The following is a 23128-nucleotide window of genomic DNA, read 5'->3' on the forward strand; positions in this document are numbered from 1 at the left end:
TACAGCGGTCAGCACGACTAGAAACTACAGCGGTCAGCGCGACTAGAAACTACAGCGGTCAGCACGACTAGAAACTACAGCGGTCAGCACGACTAGAAACTACAGCGGTCAGCACGACTAGAAACTACAGCAGTCAGTAGGACTAGAAACTACAGCGGTCAGCACGACTAGAAACTACAGCGGTCAGCACGACTAGAAACTACAGCGGTCAGCACGACTAGAAATTACAGCCGTCAGCACGACTAGAAACTATAGCGGTCAGCACGACTAGAAACTACAGCGGTCAGCACGACTAGAAACTACAGCGGTCAGCACGACTAGAAACTACAGCGGTCAGCACGACTAGAAACTACAGCGGTCAGCACGACTAGAAACTACAGAGGTCAGCACGACTAGAAACTACAGCGGTCAGAACGACTAGAAACTACAGCGGTCAGTACGACAAGAAACTACAGCGGTCAGAACGACTAGAAACTACAGTGGTCAGCACGACTAGAAACTACAGCGGTCAGAACGACTAGAAACTACAGCGGTCAGCACGACTAGAAACTACAGAGGTCAGAACGACTAGAAACTACAGCGGTCAGCACGACTAGAAACTACAGCGGTCAGAACGACTAGAAACTACAGCGGTCAGAACGACTAGAAACTACAGCGGTCAGCACGACTAGAAACTACAGCGGTCAGCACGACTAGAAACTACAGTGGTCAGAATGACTAGAAACTACAGCGGTCAGCATGACTAGAAACTACAGTAGTCAGCACGACTAGAAACTACAGCGGTCAGAACAACTAGAACTACAGCGGTCAGAACGACTAGAAACTACAGAGGTCAGCACGACTAGAAACTACAGTAGTCAGTAGGACTAGAAACTACAGCGGTCAGAACGACTAGAAACTACAGAGGTCAGCACGACTAGAAACTACAGCGGTCAGAACGACTAGAAACTACAGCGGTCAGCACGACTAGAAACTACAGTAGTCAGTAGGACTAGAAACTATAGCGGTCAGAACGACTAGAAACTATAGCGGTCAGCACGACTAGAAACTACAGCGGTCAGAACGACTAGAAACTACAGCGGTCAGCACGACTAGAAACTACAGCGGTCAGCACGACTAGAAACTACAGCCGTCAGAACGACTAGAAACTACAGCGGTCAGCACGACTAGAAACTACAGCGGTCAATTAGAAACTACAGTATTCAGTAGGACTAGAAACTACAACGGTCAGAACGACTAGAAACTACAGCGGTCACAGTAGTCATGACTAGAAACTACAGTAGTCAGCATGACTAGAAACTACAGCGGTCAGAACAACTAGAAACTACAGCGGTCAGAAGACTAGAAACTAGTCAGCGGTAGAAACACAGCAGTCAGTAGGACTAGAAACTACAGCGGTCAGCACGACTAGAAACTACAGCGGTCAGCACGACTAGAAACTACAGTAGTCAGCACGACTAGAAACTACAGCGGTCAGAACAACTAGAAACTACAGCAGTCAGTAGGACTAGAAACTACAGTAGTCAGCACGACTAGAAACTACAGCGGTCAGCATGACTAGAAACTACAGCGCTCAGCACGACTAGAAACTACAGCGGTCCGAACGACTAGAAACTACAGCGGTCACAACAATTAGAAACTACAGTAGTCAGAGAGACTAGAAACTACAGTAGTCAGTAGGACTAGAAACTACAGTAGTCAGCACGACTAGAAACTACAGCGCTCAGCACAACTAGAAACTACAGTAGTCAGAGAGACTAGAAACGACAGTAGTCAGCACGACTAGAAACTACAGCAGTCAGTAGGACTAGAAACTATAGCGGTCAGAACGACTAGAAACTATAGCGGTCACGACTATAGCGGTCACGACTAGAAACTACAGTAGTCAGTAGGACTAGAAACTATAGCGGTCAGAACGACTAGAAACTATAGCGGTCAGCACGACTAGAAACTACAGCGGTCAGAACGACTAGAAACTACAGCGGTCAGCATGACTAGAAACTACAGCGGTCAGCACGACTAGAAACTACAGCCGTCAGAACGACTAGAAACTACAGCGGTCAGCACGACTAGAAACTACAGCGGTCAGCACGACTAGAAACTACAGTATTCAGTAGGACTAGAAACTACAGCGGTCAGAACGACTAGAAACTACAGCGGTCAGCATGACTAGAAACTACAGCGGTCAGAACGACTAGAAACTACAGCGGTCAGAACGACTAGAAACTACAGCGGTCAGCACGACTAGAAACTACAGCGGTCAGCACGACTAGAAACTACAGCGGTCAGCACGACTAGAAACTACAGTAGTCAGCACGACTAGAAACTACAGCGGTCAGAACAACTAGAAACTACAGCAGTCAGTAGGACTAGAAACTACAGTAGTCAGCACGACTAGAAACTACAGCGGTCAGCATGACTAGAAACTACAGCGCTCAGCACGACTAGAAACTACAGCGGTCCGAACGACTAGAAACTACAGCGGTCACAACAATTAGAAACTACAGTAGTCAGAGAGACTAGAAACTACAGTAGTCAGAGAGACTAGAAACTACAACGGTCAGCACGACTAGAAACTACAGTAGTCAGTAGGACTAGAAACTACAGTAGTCAGAGAGACTAGAAACTACAGTAGTCAGTAGGACTAGAAACTACAGTAGTCAGCACGACTAGAAACTACAGCGCTCAGCACAACTAGAAACTACAGTAGTCAGAGAGACTAGAAACGACAGTAGTCAGCACGACTAGAAACTACAGCAGTCAGTAGGACTAGAAACTACAGCGGTCAGCACGACTAGTGACCTCTATGCCTTCCAGCAGCTCTGTTCAGTTTAGACAGACAACTTGATAGATGACTTACGCCCTCATTATTTCCCAGCCTCCCTACAGACAGACACTACATGTTGTCTTACGATTCCCACATGGCTCTGGGAAGATACCGAGCATCAGAAAGAGCGACTGTGTCTGAAATGGCACACTATCTCCTTTATAGTGCACTTCTTTTAACCAGAGCCTTTATGGGTCCTGGTCAAAAGTAGTGCGCTATATAGTGAAGAGGGTGCCATTCGGAATGTAAACAGAGATTGTGTCGAGTAATGAACAATGACAAGGGGTCCTGGGTAACTACTTAGTGTGCTTGTGTAATAAGCAGTGAATGAAAGGGAAGGGAATGGGTGCAATGCAGTGGGGTCTCTCTCATTCACTGAATGTCTTTTTGCAGAAGTGAGACGCCCTTCATCAAATCTCCCAGGGGATCAAATCTCTCAGGGGATCAAATCTCTCTGGAGATCAAATCTCTCTGGGGATCAAATCTCTCTGGGGTTCAAATCTCTCTGGGGATCAAATCTCTCTGGGGTTCAAATCGTTCTGGGGATCAAATCTCTCTGGGGTTCAAATCTCTCTGGGGATCAAATCTATCTGGGGTTCAAATCTCTCTGGGGTTCAAATCTCTCTGGGGATCAAATCTCTCTGGGGATCAAATATATCTGGGGATCAATATCTCTCTGGGGATCAATATCTCTCTGGGGATCAATTCTCTCTGGGGATCAATTCTCTCTGTTGATCAAAATCTCTCTGGGGATCAAATATATCTGGGGATCGAATCTCTCTGGGGTTAAAATCTCTCTGGGGATCAATTCTCTCTGGGGATCAATTCTCTCTGGAGATCAAATCTTTCTGGGGATCAAATCTCTCTGGGGATCAAATATCTCTGTCTCTCTGTCTCTCTGTCTCTCTCTCTCTGTCTCTCTCTCTATCTCTTTGTCTCTGTCACTCTATCTATTTGTCTCATTTCTATCTCTCTCTCTGTCTCTGTCTCTGTGAGTCATAGTTCATGTTGCTTCAACAGTGTAGTCTGTTATTCCAGGTGTCAATACCACTGGGGTGTAGGAGTAGTCGTCTTCACAAGTTAATATCACCCAAAATCACTTCTGACGCACTTAACCTTTTCATACCAGTCAATCTCACAGCCTTAAACCATTGTTTGTAGAGACAACTGCTGTAACCTTCTGTTGGGTGTCTGCATTCTAGATTTTTGTAGTTAAATTGTATGTTAGTAACTGCTCTGTTACTGTCTAAAATAGAGTCAACCCACTTTACCTTCAGGTTTTTTTGGGGAATGAGAAAACATTACATGTCAGTGTTTGGTGTAGTTACTGACATTCCTTAAGATAATTGAGATAAACCCATTAGAAAGTCCCCCAGTTTAGTTGGTATGCTATTTGCTGTGTTGCTGGCGAGCTCCTCAATGGGTTCCATGACTGCCAGAGAGAATGTTATTCAGGCCCCTGGGGTGTTTCTGTTCATCTATGCCAGGGTACGTGATTGGCAGCTGCCCATGGTAGCGGCACTGAAGGCATCTCTTCTGTACTGTTAATCTCGTCCCAGATCTGTTTGTTCTGTATGTGGTTGTCAAGCATAGGAGTTTGCTATACAGCACGAACAGATCAAGGACCAGGCTATGATGTTGCCAGCAGAAGAAAGGAAAGGGTTGGACAGTGTCTGCCTGAATGGACATTTCCACTCCTTCAAGTCTGGTATCGAAGGAGTTTTGTCCATTTCTAGTAATTATATTTCTTTGGTCTTCTGCCCGGCAGAGGAGAATTACTCACTGACACTATTCTAATGAATGTCACTGTCAGCTCCCTGCTGGGTTCAAATAGGATTTGTTTTCTTTCAGATAGTTGATTGCCTGGGATCCCAGTATGGGCAGGGATTTTGGAACTATCTCTATTCCATTGGTTCCATTCCACCAGACAAGGGAAGCTCAATCAAGCTGCGCTAATGATGTATTTGAAAGAAAAACAAATACTATTTGAACCCAGATCGGTCTGCACGGTATAGGCAAGGCTCTGTTCTAAAGCCTTGGAAATGTGGATGGATGGGGACACTGCTCATTAGGAGCAGGACAGGGGTTTTCCCCTTCAAATTAAGACGCTGCACCTGTAGGAGCTCTTTGTCTGGGCAGAATGGTGGGGCTGAAGGGGCAGAGGGGGCTGCTTAGAGCCAGTCTTCTCCAGTAATCTCCGTTCTCTCTGGGGGTATGTCCCAACTTGAACCCTATTCCCTATGTAGTGCACTACTTTAGACTAGGACCCATAGGCCGCTATGTAGGATATAGGATGCTATTAGGGTGACATTTGGGACACAGACAGTTTTTTTTGTCGCAGTTCTTCTGAACCCGCTGCTCCCAAGTCGTCATGATGTCGTCAAGTTCGCCACCCGTAGCCCGTCCCTTGGTCTGCCCTGTACAGTGTGCCAGGGTCATGCCTTTTGGCCCAGTCTGCCCTGTGGACTACGGAGACTGTCCAATCACAAGGCATCGCCTACAGTCAGGAACGCGCGGATAATCTGTCAGTGACCAAACAGCATGGAGACAAAACAGGCCTTTCAAAATGTTACAAAATACAATCGTGGGAAAAGACTGGTTGGAGAACAAATGGCTGCTGCTGAAAACAGAAAACTCTAATTTGACTGTAGGCTACTAAAATGTTTGATCAACTTCCAAATATGTGTCTTTTAAGCGAAGATTGTTTTACAAAGTGAAAGAAGAGAGATGCTTTTGGCACGAGAGCATCGGCCATTGCCGGCAAGTGAGCTTAGCATCATTGGTTGAGTCAGTGAAACTGGACAGGTTTTCAGGGCTCAAATTTTCTCCTCACATGATAGAATACATGTTTCTCCACATTCCTAGGTCTAGGCTAGTGATGTTTTTTTAAACATTTTTTTTATTGATCTCAGATTCTCAGTTTGTCAGTGTTAAAGTAGCCTGTCGTTTCAATATTAAAAAACGATTCTGCCTCCAGTCATGTCATAGAACTGGATGTAGTGTGTGTATTAAGAAAGACCCTATTTTCACCCTGACCCAAGACTTTGAATGTTTCCTATGTGTTCAACTCATGTACGTGCCTCTACTCTACTGCTCTATGCCTCTGAAACAAACTCTATGATATTTATTTTCTCATACATTCTGGTACCTCAGAGCTCCACAAGTCAGAGACAAGAGACTGCCAAACAGTACACTGATGGAGTGACTTAGAAAAGAATAGACATGACTGAGTCCATAAGTTCATATCAATAGGGGCAGGGGAGACACTCCTTACTGTCTGTCTGTCTGTCTGTCTGTCTGTCTGTCTGTCTGTCTGTCTGTCTGTCTGTCTGTGTCTTTCTTTCTTTCCTTATTTCCTTCTTTCCTTATTTCCTTCCTTCTTTCTTTCTTTCCTTCTTTCTTTCTTTCCTTCCTTCTTTCTTTCTTTCTTTCTTTCCTTCTTTCTTTCTTTCCTTCTTTCTTTCTTTCCTTCCTTCTTTCTTTCTTTCTTTCTTTCTTTCCTTCTTTCCTTCTTTCCTTATTTCCTTCCTTCTTTCTTTCTTTCTTTCCTTCCTTACTTCTTTTTTTCATTCCTTCTTTCTTTCTTTCCTTCTTTCCTTCCTTCTTTCTTTCTTTCCTTCTTTCTTTCTTTCCTTCTTTCTTTCTTTCCTTCTTTCTTTCTTTCCTTCTTTCCTTCTTTCTTTCTTTCCTTCTTTCCTTCTTTCCTTCTTTCTTTCTTTCTTTCTTTCTTTCTTTCCTTCTTTCCTTCTTTCCTTCTTTCCTTCTTTCCTTCCTTCTTTCTTTCTTTCCTTCTTTCTTTCTTTCCTTCTTTCTTTCCTTCTTTCCTTCTTTCCTTCTTTCTTTCCTTCTTTCTTTCTTTCTTTCCTTCTTTCCTTCCTTCTTCTTTCTTTCTTTCTTTCTTTCCTTCTTTCCTTCCTTCTTTCTTTCTTTCCTTCCTTCTTCTTTCTTTCTTTCTTTCTTTCTTTCTTTCCTTCTTTCCTTCCTTCTTTCTTTCTTTCTTTCCTTCCTTCTTTCCTTCTTTCCTTCTTTCCTTCCTTCTTTCCTTCTTTCCTTCTTTCTTTCTTTCTTTCCTTCTTTCTTTCTTTCCTTCTTTCCTTCCTTCTTCTTTCTTTCTTTCTTTCCTTCTTTCCTTCCTTCTTTCTTTCTTTCCTTCCTTCTTCTTTCTTTCTTTCTTTCTTTCCTTCTTTCCTTCCTTCTTTCTTTCTTTCCTTCCTTCTTCTTTCTTTCTTTCTTTCTTTCTTTCCTTCTTTCCTTCTTTCTTTCTTTCCTTCTTTCCTTCTTTCCTTCCTTCTTTCTTTCTTTCTTTCTTTCTTTCCTTCTTTCCTTCTTTCCTTCTTTCCTTCCTTCTTTCCTTCTTTCCTTCTTTCTTTCTTTCTTTCCTTCTTTCCTTCTTTCCTTCTTCTTCTTTCTTTCTTTCTTTCTTTCTTTCTTTCCTTCTTTCCTTCCTTCTTTCTTTCTTTCCTTCCTTCTTCTTTCTTTCTTTCTTTCTTTCTTTCTTTCCTTCTTTCCTTCCTTCTTTCTTTCTTTCTTTCCTTCCTTACTTCTTTCTTTCGTTCCTTCTTTCTTTCCTTCTTTCCTTCTTTCCTTCTTTCTTTCTTTCTTTCTTTCCTTCCTTCTTCTTTCTTTCTTTCTTTCTTTCTTTCTTTCCTTCTTTCCTTCTTTCTTTCTTTCTTTCCTTCTTACCTTCTTTCCTTCCTTCTTTCTTTCTTTCTTTCTTTCTTTCCTTCCTTCTTCTTTCTTTCTTTCTTTCTTTCTTTCTTTCCTTCTTTCCTTCCTTCTTTCTTTCTTTCTTTCCTTCCTTCTTCTTTCTTTCTTTCTTTCTTTCTTTCCTTCTTTCCTTCTTTCCTTCCTTCTTTCTTTCTTTCTTTCTTTCCTTCTTTCCTTCTTTCCTTCCTTCTTTCCTTCTTTCCTTCTTTCTTTCCTTCTTTCCTTCTTTCCTTCTTTCCTTCCTTCTTCTTTCTTTCTTTCTTTCTTTCCTTCCTTCTTTCCTTCTTTCCTTCTTCTTTCTTTCTTTCTTTCTTTCCTTCTTTCCTTCCTTCTTTCTTTCTTTCTTTCCTTCCTTCCTTCTTTCCTTCTTTCCTTCTTTCTTTCTTTCTTTCCTTCTTTCTTTCTTTCCTTCCTTCTTTCTTTCTTTCTTTCTTTCTTTCTTTCCTTCTTTCTTTCTTTCTTTCTTTCCTTCCTTCTTTCTTTCCTTCTTTCTTTCTTTCCTTCTTTCTTTCCTTCTTTCTTTCTTTCCTTCTTTCTTTCTTTCTTTCCTTCCTTCTTTCTTTCTTTCTTTCTTTCCTTCTTTCTTTCCTTCTTTCTTTCTTTCTTTCCTTCCTTCTTTCTTTCCTTCTTTCTTTCTTTCCTTCTTTCCTTCTTTCTTTCCTTCTTTCTTTCCTTCCTTCCTTCTTTCTTTCCTTCTTTCTTTCTTTCCTTCTTTCTTTCCTTCTTTCTTTCTTTCCTTCTTTCATTCATTCCTTCTTTCCTTCCTTCTTTCTTTCCTTCTTTCCTTCCTTCTTTCTTTCTTTCTTTCTTTCCTTCTTTCTTTCTTTCCTTCTTTCTTTCTTTCCTTCTTTCCTTCCTTCCTTCCTTCCTTCCTTCCTTCCTTCCTTCTTTCTTTCTTTCCTTCTTTCCTTCCTTCTATCTTTCCTTCCTTACTTCTTTCCTTCTTTCTTTCCTTCTTTCCTTCTTTCCTTCCTTCTTTCTTTCTTTCCTTCTTTCTTTCTTTCATTCCTTCCTCCTTTCTTTCTTTCCTTCTTTCTTTCCTTCTTTCTTTCTTTCATTCCTTCTTTCCTTCCTTCTTTCTTTCCTTCTTTCCTTCCTTCTTTCTTTCTTTCCTTCTTTCTTTCCTTCTTTCCTTCTTTCTTTCTTTCCTTCCTTCTTTCTTTCTTTCCTTCTTTCTTTCTTTCATTCCTTCCTCCTTTCTTTCTTTCCTTCTTTCTTTCCTTCTTTCTTTCTTTCATTCCTTCTTTCCTTCCTTCTTTCTTTCCTTCTTTCCTTCCTTCTTTCTTTCTTTCCTTCTTTCTTTCCTTCTTTCCTTCTTTCTTTCTTTCTTTCCTTCTTTCTTTCTTTCTTTCTTTCTTTCTTTCCTTATTTCCTTCTTTCCTTCTTTCCTTCTTTCTTTCTTTCTTTCTTTCTTTCTTTCTTTCTTTCTTTCTTTCTTTCTTTCCTTCCTTCCTGTCTTTTATTTTCTGTGAGGACCACAGTAAGAAGGACCACAGTAAGAAGGACCACAGTAACGTCTAATGTATGTTATTACTGGTATGGCCTGCTGCTTTGTATAACCAAAAGCAGTTTATGTGTGTTTGTGATGTATGGGGTGCTGTCAATTAAATGGGTGGTTGCTTTCTCTGCCTCTTCCCCCCCACCTCATGGGTCTTTGACTGGTGAGAAAGAATAAACCAGCAGTGAACAATGGACTGGTGCTACTTAACTCTCTCTCTCCCCCTCCCTCCCTCCCTCCCACCCTCCCACCCTCCCACCCTCCGTCTCTCTCTCTCCCTTCACCTCTCTCTCTCCTTCACCTCTCTCTCTCCCTCCCACCCTCCCACCCTCCGTCCCTCCATCTCTCTCTCTCCCTTCACCTCTCTCTCTCCCTTCACCTCTCTCTCTCCCTCCCACCCTCTGTCCCTCCCTCTCTCTCTCTCCCTCCACCTCTCTCTCTCCCCTCCCACCATCCGTCCCTCCCTCTCTCTCCCCTCCACCTCTCCCCTCCCTCCCACCCTCCGTCCCTCCGTCTCTCTCTCTCCCTCCACCTCTCTCTCTCCCTCCACCTCTCTCTCTCCCTCCCACCCTCCGTCCCTCCGTCTCTCTCTCTCCCTCCACCTCTCTCTCTCCCTCCCACCCTCCGTCCCTCCCTCTCTCTCTCCCTCCACCTCTCTCTCTCCCTCCCACCCTCCGTCCCTCCCTCCCACCCACCCTCCGTCCCTCCCTCTCTCTCTCCCTCCACCTCTCTCTCTCCCTCCCACCCTCCCTCTCTCTCTCCTTCCACCTCTCTCTCTCCCTCCCACCGTCCCTCCCTCTCTCTGTCTCCCTCCACCTCTCTCTCTCCCTCCCACCCTCCGTCCCTCCCTCTCTCTCTCCCTCCTCCTCTCTCTCTCTCCCTCCCACCGTCCCTCCCTCTCTCTCTCTCCCCTCCACCTCTCTCTCTCCCTCCACCTCTCTCTCTCCCTCCCACCCTCCGTCCCTCCCTCTCTCTCTCCCCCCCCTCCCTCCCTCCCTCTCTCTCTCTCTCTCTCTCTCTCTCCTCCCCCCTCCTCCCTCCCTCCCTCCCTCCCTCCCACCGTCCGTCCCTCCCTCTCTCTCTCTCTCTCTCTCCCTCCCATCCTCAGTCCCTCCCTCTCTCTCTCTCCCTCCACCTCTCTCTCTCCCTCCCACCCTCCGTCCCTCCCTCTCTCTCTCCCTCCACCTCTCTCTCTCCCTTCCTCCCTCCCACCCTCCGTCCCTCCCTCTCTCTCTCCCCCTCCCTCCCTCCCACCGTCCGTCCGTCCCTCCCTCTCTCTCTCTCCCCCTCCCTCCCTCCCATCCTCAGTCCCTCCCTCTCTCTCTCTCCCCCTCCCACCCTCTATCCCTCCCTCTCTCTCTCTCACTCTCTCCCCCTCTCTCTTTCCTCTCTTTACATAAAGCAGGATATACTACATAGTCTGGCAACGTCACCTTTTAGTAACACTGACCATTCATCAGATGTGTACAGCAATAATAGAACACATTGTTATAGAGAGAAATTACAATTTATCATACAGAGTACCAATACATTTTTAATCTGCTTTTGATTTTCTACCTGAGGATGGACATAAGTTAAACTCTTGTTACATTCCAGAAACATAATAATTGAAGTTTTCAGTTATTCCATATTGGCTGTAGTCCTCTCTAATAACAATACTAATAAAATAAAAAGTTTAATCCTATAAGAACTCGCATATTAGGCTGGGTTTGAGTAGTCTGTAAAGGGCTGTTGACAGCCAATAGGATATGAGATGAAGGGTGAGCCCGAGCAAAAGACTGACGAACTCAGAATATGTGTGTGTGTGTGTGTGTGTGTGTGTGTGTGTGTGTGTGTGTGTGTGTGTGTGTGTGTGTGTGTGTGTGTGTGTGTGTGTGTGTGTGTGTGTGTGCCAGGCTAGGGAACTCTCTGCTAGACTAATTTCAGGTCTGGACTCGGGTTGAGACTCAGGGAGGAGGATGAGGTGTTGCGTCATGGTTTTCCAGGACCAATCAGCAAGCTAGACCCATGTTTATTTTCTATTTCCTACAGGGCTCAAACAATGTAAACAATCTGCTAGTGTGACTTCCTCTCTCCTAAGTTAAAAATAAAATAGATTATATTGTTGTTAAAGTGATAACATTAACATATTTATTTTGTATTTATATTTGTATTTATATTATTTATATTTATTATAATATTTGACCCTGTCACTGATTGCCTCCATGTGTGTGTAGCTAACAGCTCCTAAAATATGTATTCTCATTGAAAAGGTCAGTCTTTGTGCTGTAATTCCTAATGGGTTACAATAGTGGGTTGGCAGGACCAAGTTCTTATATAGCCTATTAGGGCCAGTTTGTATGGCAGGACCAGGCTCTTATATAGCTTATTAGGGCCAGTTTGTATGGCAGGATCAGGTTCTTATATAGCCTATTAGGGCCAGTTTGTATGGCAGGACCAGGTTCTTATATAGCCTATTAGGGCCAGTTTGTATGGTAGGACCAGGCTCTTATATAGCCTATTAGGGCTATATGGACCAATTTGGTGTTGCCATTGAACTTATAGCCTATAGACAGACCCCTGGTGTTACCATGGTACTTATAGCCTATAGACAGACCCCTGGTGTTGCCATGGTACTTATAGCCCATAGACAGACCCTTGGTGTTACCATGGTACTTATAGCCTATAGACAGACCCCTGGTGTTGCCATGGTACTTATAGCCTATAGACAGACCCCTGGTGTTACCATGGTACTTATAGCCTATAGACAGACCCCTGGTGTTACCATGGTACTTATAGCCTATAGACAGACCCCTGGTGTTACCATGGTAATTACTGCCTATAGCCTCACCCCTGGTGTTGCCATGGTACTTATAGCCTATAGACAGACCCCTGGTGTTACCATGGTACTTATAGCCTATAGACAGACCCCTGGTGTTACCATGGTACTTATAGCCTATAGACAGACCCCTGGTGTTACCATGGTACTTATAGCCTATAGACAGACCCCTGGTGTTGCCATGGTACTTATAGCCTATAGACAGACCCCTGGTGTTACCATGGTACTTATAGCCTATAGACAGACCCCTGGTGTTACCATGGTACTTATAGCCTATAGACAGACCCCTGGTGTTACCATGGTACTTATAGCCTATAGACAGACCCCTGGTGTTACCATGGTACTTATAGCCTATAGACAGACCCCTGGTGTTACCATGGTACTTATAGCCTATAGACAGACCCCTGGTGTTACCATGGTACTTATAGCCTATAGACAGACCCCTGGTGTTGCCATGGTACTGTCACGCCCTGACCTTAGTTATCTATGTTTTATGTATTATTTTGGTCAGGTCAGGGTGTGACGAGGGTGGGTATGTGTGTTTTTGTCCTGTCTAGGGTTTTTGTATATCTATGGGTTTTTTGTATGTCTAGGTAATGTAGGTCTATGGTGGCCTGAATTGGTTAGCCTATAGACAGACTCCTGGGGTGAGAGTGAGCAGTGATAGATTCGATGGTTTCCAGGTTGCATAGGAGCCAATAGGAAGTCAAACACTTGCTCCCTATGTTGGTTGTCTTGGTTTTTGTTGGGATTTTACTACAAACCCGCTTGAGGTTATTTCATCGTGACCCAATGAAGTCAAACTCTCGAAGACTCAACTTTTTCCTTCAAATTTACAACTAGAACTTTGGTGAAATCTAGCCATGCCACATTACCAACCTCCTAAAATCCACATTTTACATTCCTGGGATGGTGATGTATTCAGCAGAGCTGTGAGAAGAGAAATGGGTGTGATTACAGAGCATCAGTGCAAAGGAGAAAGAAGGAGGTGACAGCTTAACAGCCTCTCCTTGGTAACATGTTAATAGTTAATACCTCCATGATTTACTCTCCCTGTCTCTTGTATTCTCACTGAGGCGTAGGCTGCACCCAAGGCCTTGAGCCTTCAGTTCATCACTTTGACTAGTTTTACTGCAGTGCACTCTTGGAGAAAAGGGTTCCAAAAGGGTTTTTCGGGTGTCACCATAGGAGAACCCTTTTTGGTTCCAGGTAGAACACTTTTTGGTTCCAGGTAGAGCTCTTTTGGGTTCCGTGTAAAACCCTTTCTACAGTGGGTTCTTCTACATGGAACTCAAAAGGGTTCTCCTTGGTTCTTTAAAGGGTTCTCCTATGGGGACAGCCAAAGAACCCTGTTAGGTTCGAAGGCTCCCGAGTGCCCAGCGGTCTAAGGCACTGCATTTCAGTTACCCAATCATGGCAGGGCCCCCAGAGACACCCTGGTTTGAATTCAGGCTGTATCACAACCGGCCGTGATTGGGAGTCCCATAGGGTGGCGCACAATTGGCCCAGCGTCGTCCGGGTTTGCCCGGTGTAGGCTGTCATTGTGAATAAGAATTTGTTCTTAACTGACTTGCCTAGTTATATAAAGATTAAATAAATAAAAAAAATATGGAACCTATTTTTCGAAGAGTGTGGTCCTGAGTGCGCTTGCACTGCTCAGGGACCTGGGACTCTCTAAAAGCCAGTTTCTCTCTAAAAGCCACGACGACAGCAATTCACCTCTTCTGAGAAGGGAACAAAATACCATTTCATGGCTGCTCATTGGCAACATGTGTGAGTGTCAGCTTAGAATGATGTAACGGATCATAATAATAGGATTAAAAAGTGATTGTTTCCCTGGACCCATTTTCTAAGTGCTTTCATAATTTGTCCCCTTGCGTATTTTCGTGTCAGCACTTACTGAAACCAGGAGGGGAAAGTACCGGTGATTTGAATTACATATTAAAACCTTCAAAAAACAGGATTTCCCCTTCTTTCTGGGATCTTTGCTTACAATCATATCATGAGTAAATTACTTAATTGCACAGACATAAGTTAAAATGGTCTGAGTATGGAAGTGTTTTCCGTCATAATAACAGGACGATGAGGCATCAGCTCGTCACAATCCAACCTTCAAACTGGCTCAAGCTGCTGAACAATCTCTTTACCCAAAGTAGAAAATGGTTCGCTGTTCTCCTTGCTCAATTGGCAGGTCTTCATTGTAAAACAAGAATTTGAATCTTAACTGACTCGCCTGATTTATTAAAGGTTAAAGAAAGAAATGTAAAAAATAAGTTGAAAGTTGTATCAGTTTTGTGGGAAGGGGATGCTCTCAGTGGGAGAAACTTCCAGATGGCAGGCAATGACTGTGTGTGTCGGAAACCCCAGACATATCCTCCGTAGAAGACGCACGCACGCACGCACACACACACACACACACAGGCTCAAAGCTCCAGACACCAACATCTGTTATGGTCAAGTGGTAAAGGAGGTGTAGACAGCGATAGCTGCTCCAGACAAGCTCAAGGTATTTGAAAGAAAACCAATCCTACTTGAAACCTAGTCTGCTGGTCTGTCCACACCGACGGCGAGGAGGCCCTCTTAGTCCAGATCAGGTTTCTTTTCAGTGTGATGTATAAACACCTTTTAACACTTTATCAAACCGTGTCTCCTAAAGTGTTGTCTGCTCTGATGATCTGGCGTCTCAACTGAAGCACTTGGAGTACTTAATGCATTGTCTTTCATGATAGAAGATGGTTGGAAACTTAACTGTGTACCGAACATAGGTTGCGAAGCGTGGCCTTCCTTTTGTTAGATCAAGTGAACTGGAAAGCTTCGTCAGGGGTAAAGAGTTCACTTGACTTTAGTATTTATTTAAAAACAAGGATCCACGTCAACGCTCTGTCTTGTTGAGCCAGATCCTATTAAGCTTGTTTTAGAGAGGGGAGTGGAGGGGAGTGGAGTGGAGGGGAGTGGAGAGAGAGAGAGAGGTAAAGGGCTGTCTCTTCCTTGTCTGATCATATCTTGTCGGTCTAAAACAACGCTCTACAAAGATTCTGACCACAAATGTACAAAAGCACTCATATTCCCACATACAGGGCATCCTGAAAGTATTCAGACTCCTTCACTTTTTCCACATTTTGTTACGTTACAGCCTTATTCTAAAATTGATTAAATAAAAAATTCTATCTACACACAACAATGACAAAGCCAAAACAGTTTTTTTAGAAATGTTAATAAAAAACAGAAATACCTTATTTACATAAGTATTCAGACCCTACGCTATGAGACTCAAAATTGATCTCAGGTGCATTCTGTTTACATTGATCATCTTTGAGATGTTTCTACAACTTGATTGGAGTCTACATGTGGTAAATTCAACTGATTGGACATGATTTGTTAAGGCACACACCTGTCTATATAGCGTCCCGCAGTTGACAGTGTATGTCAGAGCAAAAACCAAGCCATGAGGTCGAAGGAATTGTCTGTAGAGCTCCGAGACACAGTGTGTCGAGGCACAGATCTGGGGAAGGGTACCTAAAAGAATTCTGCAGCATTGAAGGTGACCAAGAACCCGATGGTCACTCTGACAGAGATGGGAGAACCTTCCAGAAGGACAACCATCTCTGCAGCACTCCACCAATCAGGCCTTTTTGGTAGATTGGTCAGATGGAAGCCACTCCTCAGTAAAAGGTATGAGACAGCCCACTTGGAGTTTGTCAAAAGGCACCTAAAGGAATCTCAGACCACGATAAACAAGATTCTGGAGGAAACCTGGCACCATCTCTACGGTGAAGCATGGTGGTAGCAGCATCATGGTTTTCAGCGGCAGGCACTGGGAGACTAGTCAGGATTGAGGGAAAGATGAATGATTCTCATCCAGAGTGCTCAGGACCTCAGACTGGGGCAAAGGTTCACCTTCCAACAGGACAATCACCCTAAGCACATAGCCAAGACAACACAGGAGTGGCTTCGGGACAAGACACTGAATGTCCCTGAAAAGCCCAACCAGAGCTTGGACATGAACCTGGCCAAACATCTCTGGAGAGACCTGAAAATACCTACTGTATGTAGCGACACTCCCCATCCAACCTGACAGAGCTTGAGACAATCTGCAGAGAAGAATGGGATGAACTCCCCAAATACAGGTGTGCCAAGCTTATAGCGTCATACCCAACAAGACTTGAGGCTGTAATCACTGTCAACGGTGCTTCAACAAAGTACTGAGTAAAGGGTCTGAATACTTATGTAAATGTGAAATTTCAGTCTTTTATTTTTAATTCATTTGCAAAAATGTAGAAAATCCTGTCTTTGCTTTGTCATTATGGGGTATTATCCGTAGATTAATGAGGAAAAAACAACTATTTACTAAATTTTAGAGTAAGGCTGTAACGTTAACAAAATGTGGAAAAAGGAGTCTGAATAATTTCCCTGTATCTTGTGTAGACTGCTCTGACTCTCATCAAATATTTCCCCCACCTGCTAAAACTTTAAACCTCAAGGCAAGTTCTGAGCCAGGCATTATGACGAATTATGACAACAAACACATTTTTTTCATTTTCTTTTTAAGTTCTAATTTTCTCAAGATTTACACAGGTGTGTATGTCTGGCACAAGGCCAACCATTGTAAATGTCAACCAAATTCATGGTCCAATATGAAATTAATTTCACAAGAGTATCCCGTTACATTTTAAGTTGTATTTTCTGTGTGCATTTTAAGTGATTTATGTGCTTTTCACCTGGCCTCTGGATGGTGTGTTATAACTAGGGTGAGGAGTGTTACCTCCCAATGCAACATATCCAGCAGGAAAAACTCCTGGTCCTGCTATGGGCTATACCTCTACCGTTTCCTGGTCAGGAAATAAGAACCTTACTTTTACTCAGTTGAGTACTTTTACTCAGTAGTTGTTTCCATGACAACTTGTCAAACACTTCTTTCTCTCTTCCTGTTCTCACAGAGCACCATTAGAAACTGCTGAGACGATCCACTGGGTGCTGTACCAGAGACGACCACCGGTACTTTAAATAAAATGATAACGATGAGGGCCCTGGGGCCACGGAGGGCCTGTGTTCTGCTGGGTGTGTTCCTCCAACTGCTGTTGTTGCTACCAGACACCACCTCTACGGACTCCATCGCTGCAACCTGGAACCAGAGCGGACCCCGACTAAAGCTCTCACACACAGGTAGGCATCTCTGTTATTCACCACTCCAACTTAGGGCTAGTTAACTATCGTGGCGGTGGCCTACTTACTTATTTCACACACAGATCAGCATCTCATCTCTGCCCCGTTTTTACTCTGAGCACCTCTGGTCCTCAAGGAGTGGGTTGCTCTGTTCCTCAACACAGCAGAACCTCTGGTCCTCAAGGAGTGGGTTGCTCTGTTCCTCAACACAGCAGAACCTCTGGTCCTCAAGGAGTGGGTTGCTCTGTTCCTCAACACAGCAGAACCTCTGGTCCTCAAGGAGTGGGTTGCTCTGTTCCTCAACACAGCAGAACCTCTGGTCCTCAAGGAGTGGGTTGCTCTCTCTGTTCCTCAACACAGCAGAACCTCTGGTCCTCAAGGAGTGGGTTGCTCTGTTCCTCAACACAGCAGAACCTCTGGTCCTCAAGGAGTGGGTTGCTCTGTTCCTCAACACAGCAGAACCTCTGGTCCTCAAGGAGTGGGTTGCTCCGTTCCTCAACACAGCAGAACCTCTGGTCCTCAAGGAGTCTGTATCCCTGTTCCTCAACACCACATAACCTCTGGTCCTCAAGGAGTGGGTATCCATGTTCCTCAACCCAACATAACCTCTGGTTCTCAATGAGTCTGTATCCCTGTTCCTCAACACCACAGCACCTCTGGTTCTCAAGGAGTGGTTATCCCTGTTCCTCAACACCACAGAACCTCTGGTCCTCAAGGAGTGGGTATCCATGTTCCTCAACACCACAGAACCTCTGGTTCTCAAGGAGTGGTTATCCCTGTTCCTCAACACCACAGACCCTCTGTTCCTCAAGGAGTAGATATCCTTGTTCCTCAACACCACAGACCCTCTGTTCCTCAAGGAGTAGGTATCCTTGTTCCTCAACACCACAGAACCTCTGTTCCTCAAGGAGTAGGTATCCTTGTTCCTCAACACCACAGACCCTCTGTTCCTCAAGGAGTAGGTATCCTTGTTCCTCAACACCACAGACCATCTGTTCCTCAAGGAGTAGGTATCCTTGTTCCTCAACACCACAGACCTTCTGTCCCTCAAGGAGTAGGTATCCCTGTTCCTCAACACCACAGAACCTCTGTTCCTCAAGGAGTAGGTATCCTTGTTCCTCAACACCACAGACCCTCTGTTCCTCAAGGAGTAGGTATCCTTGTTCCTCAACACCGCAGAACCTCTGTTCCTCAAGGAGTGGGTATCCATGTTCCTCAACACCGCAGAACCTCTGGTTCTCAAGGAGTGGTTATCCCTGTTCCTCAACACCACAGAACCTCTGGTCCTCGAGGAGTGAGTATCCATGTTCCTCAACACTGCAGAACCTCTGGTTCTCAAGGAGTGGTTATCCCTGTTCCTCAACACCACAGAACCTATGTTCCTCAAGGAGTAGGTATTCATGTTGCTCAACACCGCAGAACCTCTGTTCCTCAAGGAGTAGGTATTCTTGTTCCTCAACACCACAGACCCTCTGGTTCTCAACGAGTAGGTCGTTTTGTTCCTCAACACCACAGACCCTCTGTTCCTCAAGGAGTAGGTATCCTTGTTCCTCAACACCACAGACCCTCTGTTCCTCAAGGAGTAGGTATCCTTGTTCCTCAACACCACAGACCCTCTGGTTCTCAACGAGTAGGTTGTTTTGTTCCTCAACACCACAGACCCTCTGGTTCTCAAGGAGTGGTTATCCTTGTTCCTCAACACCACAGACCTTCTGTCCCTCAAGGAGTGGGTATCCATGTTCCTCAACACCGCAGAACCTCTGTTCCTCAAGGTGTGGGTAGTTTTGTTCCTCAACACAGCAGCACTGCTGGTTTTCATCCTTCGCTTCTAATTACGGTATATGTGTTGATTCAGACTGATTCCTAATTTCCTGTTGATAGATTGGAGCTATTGTATAATACCATTGTGTGGCAGGGGAAAAGGAGGGGGAGGTTGGTGGAAAGGGTTTTATTGGGATATTGTTTAAACTCAGTAAAGTAACATCTGAAAAGCACGTCGGGCCGACACAGCAGGACCGCAATCCTGTTTTCGTAATTATGTCACCATGGCGATCCCCAACACACACATCAGCAAATTACTTTGTTCTCATTAGCTTAATGAATTTAGCACAGCGTTTTTATAATTTTTATAGTGGCTATTATTGTACGACTGGCAGACTATCCAGGTATTATAGTTAGATTAAGGAAGTTCATTAATGTAGCTGTTGTGGTTTCGCTGTACTGTAGTTGTAGCTGGGGGGGTCTGTGGCAGCCAGGTTCTCTTCAGGTTTATTAGTGTAGATACTAAGAGATTTTATAGCTTATAACTCTTGTCAGGGTTATGGTCAGGAAAACCTCCTGGCCCTATAGCCATGTGTTACTATATATGACTGTCAATGACTATATATGACTGTCAATGACTATCTATGACTATCAATGACTATCTATGACTATCTATGACTATCAATGACTGTATATGACTATCAATGACTGTATATGACTATCAATGACTGTATATGACTATCAATGACTGTATATGACTATCAATGACTGTATATGACTATCAATGACTGTATATGACTATGACTATATATGACTATCAATGACTATATATGACTATCAATGACTATATATGACTATCAATGACTATATATGACTATCTATGACTATCAATGACTATATATGACTATCAATGACTATATATGACTATCAATGACTATCAATGACTATATATGACTATCAATGACTATATATGACTATCAATGACTATCTATGACTATCAATGACTATATATGACTATCAATGACTGTATATGACTATCAATGACTGTATATGACTATCAATGACTGTATATGACTATCAATGACTGTATATGACTATCAATGACTATCTATGACTATCAATGACTATATATGACTATCAATGACTATATATGACTATCAATGACTGTATATGACTATCAATGACTGTATATGACTATCAATGACTGTATATGACTATCAATGACTGTATATGACTATCAATGACTATATATGACTATCAATGACTATATATGACTATCAATGACTGTATATGACTATCAATGACTATATATGACTATCAATGACTGTCTATGACTATCTATGACTGTCTATGACTATCAATGACTATATATGACTATCAATGACTATCTATGACTATCAATGACTATCTATGACTATCAATGACTATCTATGACTATCAATGACTATCAATGACTATATATGACTATCAATGACTATATATGACTATCAATGACTGTATATGACTATCAATGACTGTATATGACTATCAATGACTGTATATGACTATCAATGACTGTATATGACTATCAATGACTGTATATGACTATCAATGACTATATATGACTATCAATGACTGTCAATGACTATCTATGACTATCAATGACTATCAATGACTATCAATGACTATCAATGACTATCAATGACTATCAATGACTATCAATGACTATATATGACTATCAATGACTATATATGACTATCAATGACTATATATGACTATATATGACTATCAATGACTATATATGACTATCAATGACTATATATGACTATCAATGACTATATATGACTATATATGACTATATATGACTATCAATGACTATCAATGACTATATATGACTATCAATGACTATCAATGACTATCAATGACTATCAATGACTATCAATGACTATATATGACTATCAATGACTATATATGACTATCAATGACTATATATGACTATCAATGACTGACTGTCAATGACTATCTATGACTATCAATGACTATCTATGACTATATATGACTATATATGACTATCAATGACTATATATGACTATATATGACTATATATGACTATCAATGACTATCAATGACTATAAATGACTATCAATGACTATCAATGACTATCAATGACTATCAATGACTATCAATGACTATATATGACTATCAATGACTATATATGACTATCAATGACTATATATGACTATCAATGACTATCAATGACTATATATGACTATCAATGACTATATATGACTATCAATGACTATATATGACTATATATGACTATATATGACTATCAATGACTATATATGACTATCAATGACTATCTATGACTATCAATGACTGTATATGACTATCAATGACTGTATATGACTATCAATGACTATCTATGACTATCAATGACTATATATGACTATCAATGACTATATATGACTGTATATGACTATCAATGACTGTATATGACTATCAATGACTATATATGACTATCAATGACTATATATGACTATCAATGACTGTCAATGACTATCTATGACTATCTATGACTATCAATGACTATATATGACTATATATGACTATCAATGACTATATGATGACTATATATGACTATCAATGACTATATATGACTATCAATGACTATATATGACTATCAATGACTGTATATGACTATCAATGACTATATATGACTATCAATGACTATCAATGACTATCAATGACTATCAATGACTATCTATGACTATCAATGACTATCAATGACTATCAATGACTATCAATGACTATCAATGACTATCAATGACTATATATGACTATCAATGACTATATATGACTATCAATGACTATATATGACTATCAATGACTATCAATGACTATATATGACTATCAATGACTATATATGACTATCAATGACTATATATGACTATATATGACTATATATGACTATCAATGACTATATATGACTATCTATGACTATCAATGACTGTATATGACTATCAATGACTGTATATGACTATCAATGACTATCTATGACTATCAATGACTATATATGACTATCAATGACTATATATGACTGTATATGACTATCAATGACTGTATATGACTATCAATGACTATATATGACTATCAATGACTATATATGACTATCAATGACTATATATGACTATCAATGACTATATATGACTATCAATGACTATATATGACTATCAATGACTGTATATGACTATCAATGACTGTATATGACTATCAATGACTGTATATGACTATCTATGACTATCTATGACTATCAATGACTATCAATGACTATCAATGACTGTATATGACTATCAATGACTGTATATGACTATCTATGACTATCAATGACTATCTATGACTATCAATGACTATATATGACTATCAATGACTATATATGACTATCAATGACTATATATGACTATCAATGACTGTATATGACTATATATGACTATCAATGACTATCTATGACTATCAATGACTATCTATGACTATCAATGACTATATATGACTATCAATGACTATATATGACTATCAATGACTATCTATGACTATCAATGACTATATATGACTATCAATGACTGTCAATGACTATCTATGACTATCTATGACTATCAATGACTGTATATGACTATCAATGACTGTATATGACTATCAATGACTATATATGACTATCAATGACTATATATGACTATCAATGACTATCAATGACTGTATATGACTATCAATGACTATCTATGACTATCAATGACTATATATGACTATCAATGACTGTCAATGACTGTCTATGACTGTCAATGACTATCTATGACTATCAATGACTGTATATGACTATCAATGACTGTATATGACTATCAATGACTGTATATGACTATCAATGACTATATATGACTATCAATGACTATATATGACTATCAATGACTATATATGACTATCTATGACTATCAATGACTATCTATGACTATCAATGACTATCTATGACTATCAATGACTATATATGACTATCAATGACTATCAATGACTATATATGACTATATATGACTATCAATGACTATCAATGACTATATATGACTATCAATGACTATCTATGACTATCAATGACTATCTATGACTATCAATGACTATCTATGACTATCAATGACTATATATGACTATCAATGACTATCTATGACTATCAATGACTATATATGACTATCAATGACTATCTATGACTATCAATGACTATCTATGACTATCAATGACTATCTATGACTATCAATGACTATATATGACTATCAATGACTATATATGACTATCAATGACTATCAATGACTATATATGACTATATATGACTATC

General features: G+C 41.6%; 1 protein-coding gene across 50 annotated transcripts in view; it reads left to right on the top strand.

Moving 5' to 3' along the window:
• si:dkey-49n23.1 (semaphorin-3D) overlaps positions 1-23128 on the top strand; it is a 166842-nt gene that overhangs the window by 44895 nt on the left and 98819 nt on the right. For all 50 annotated transcript variants that reach the window (XR_008074719.1, XR_008074732.1, XR_008074737.1 and 47 more), the window contains exon 2: positions 16788-17013. Coding sequence is in view for 1 of the 50 variants with exons in the window: in XM_052474135.1 (XP_052330095.1) it covers positions 16860-17013 (154 nt within the window). In the remaining 49 variants the exon portion in view is untranslated. The remainder of the gene's footprint in view (positions 1-16787; positions 17014-23128) is intronic.

The sequence above is a fragment of the Oncorhynchus keta genome, chromosome 21 (genome assembly GCF_023373465.1).
Source record: "Oncorhynchus keta strain PuntledgeMale-10-30-2019 chromosome 21, Oket_V2, whole genome shotgun sequence".
Taxonomy (NCBI): Eukaryota; Metazoa; Chordata; class Actinopteri; order Salmoniformes; family Salmonidae; genus Oncorhynchus; species Oncorhynchus keta.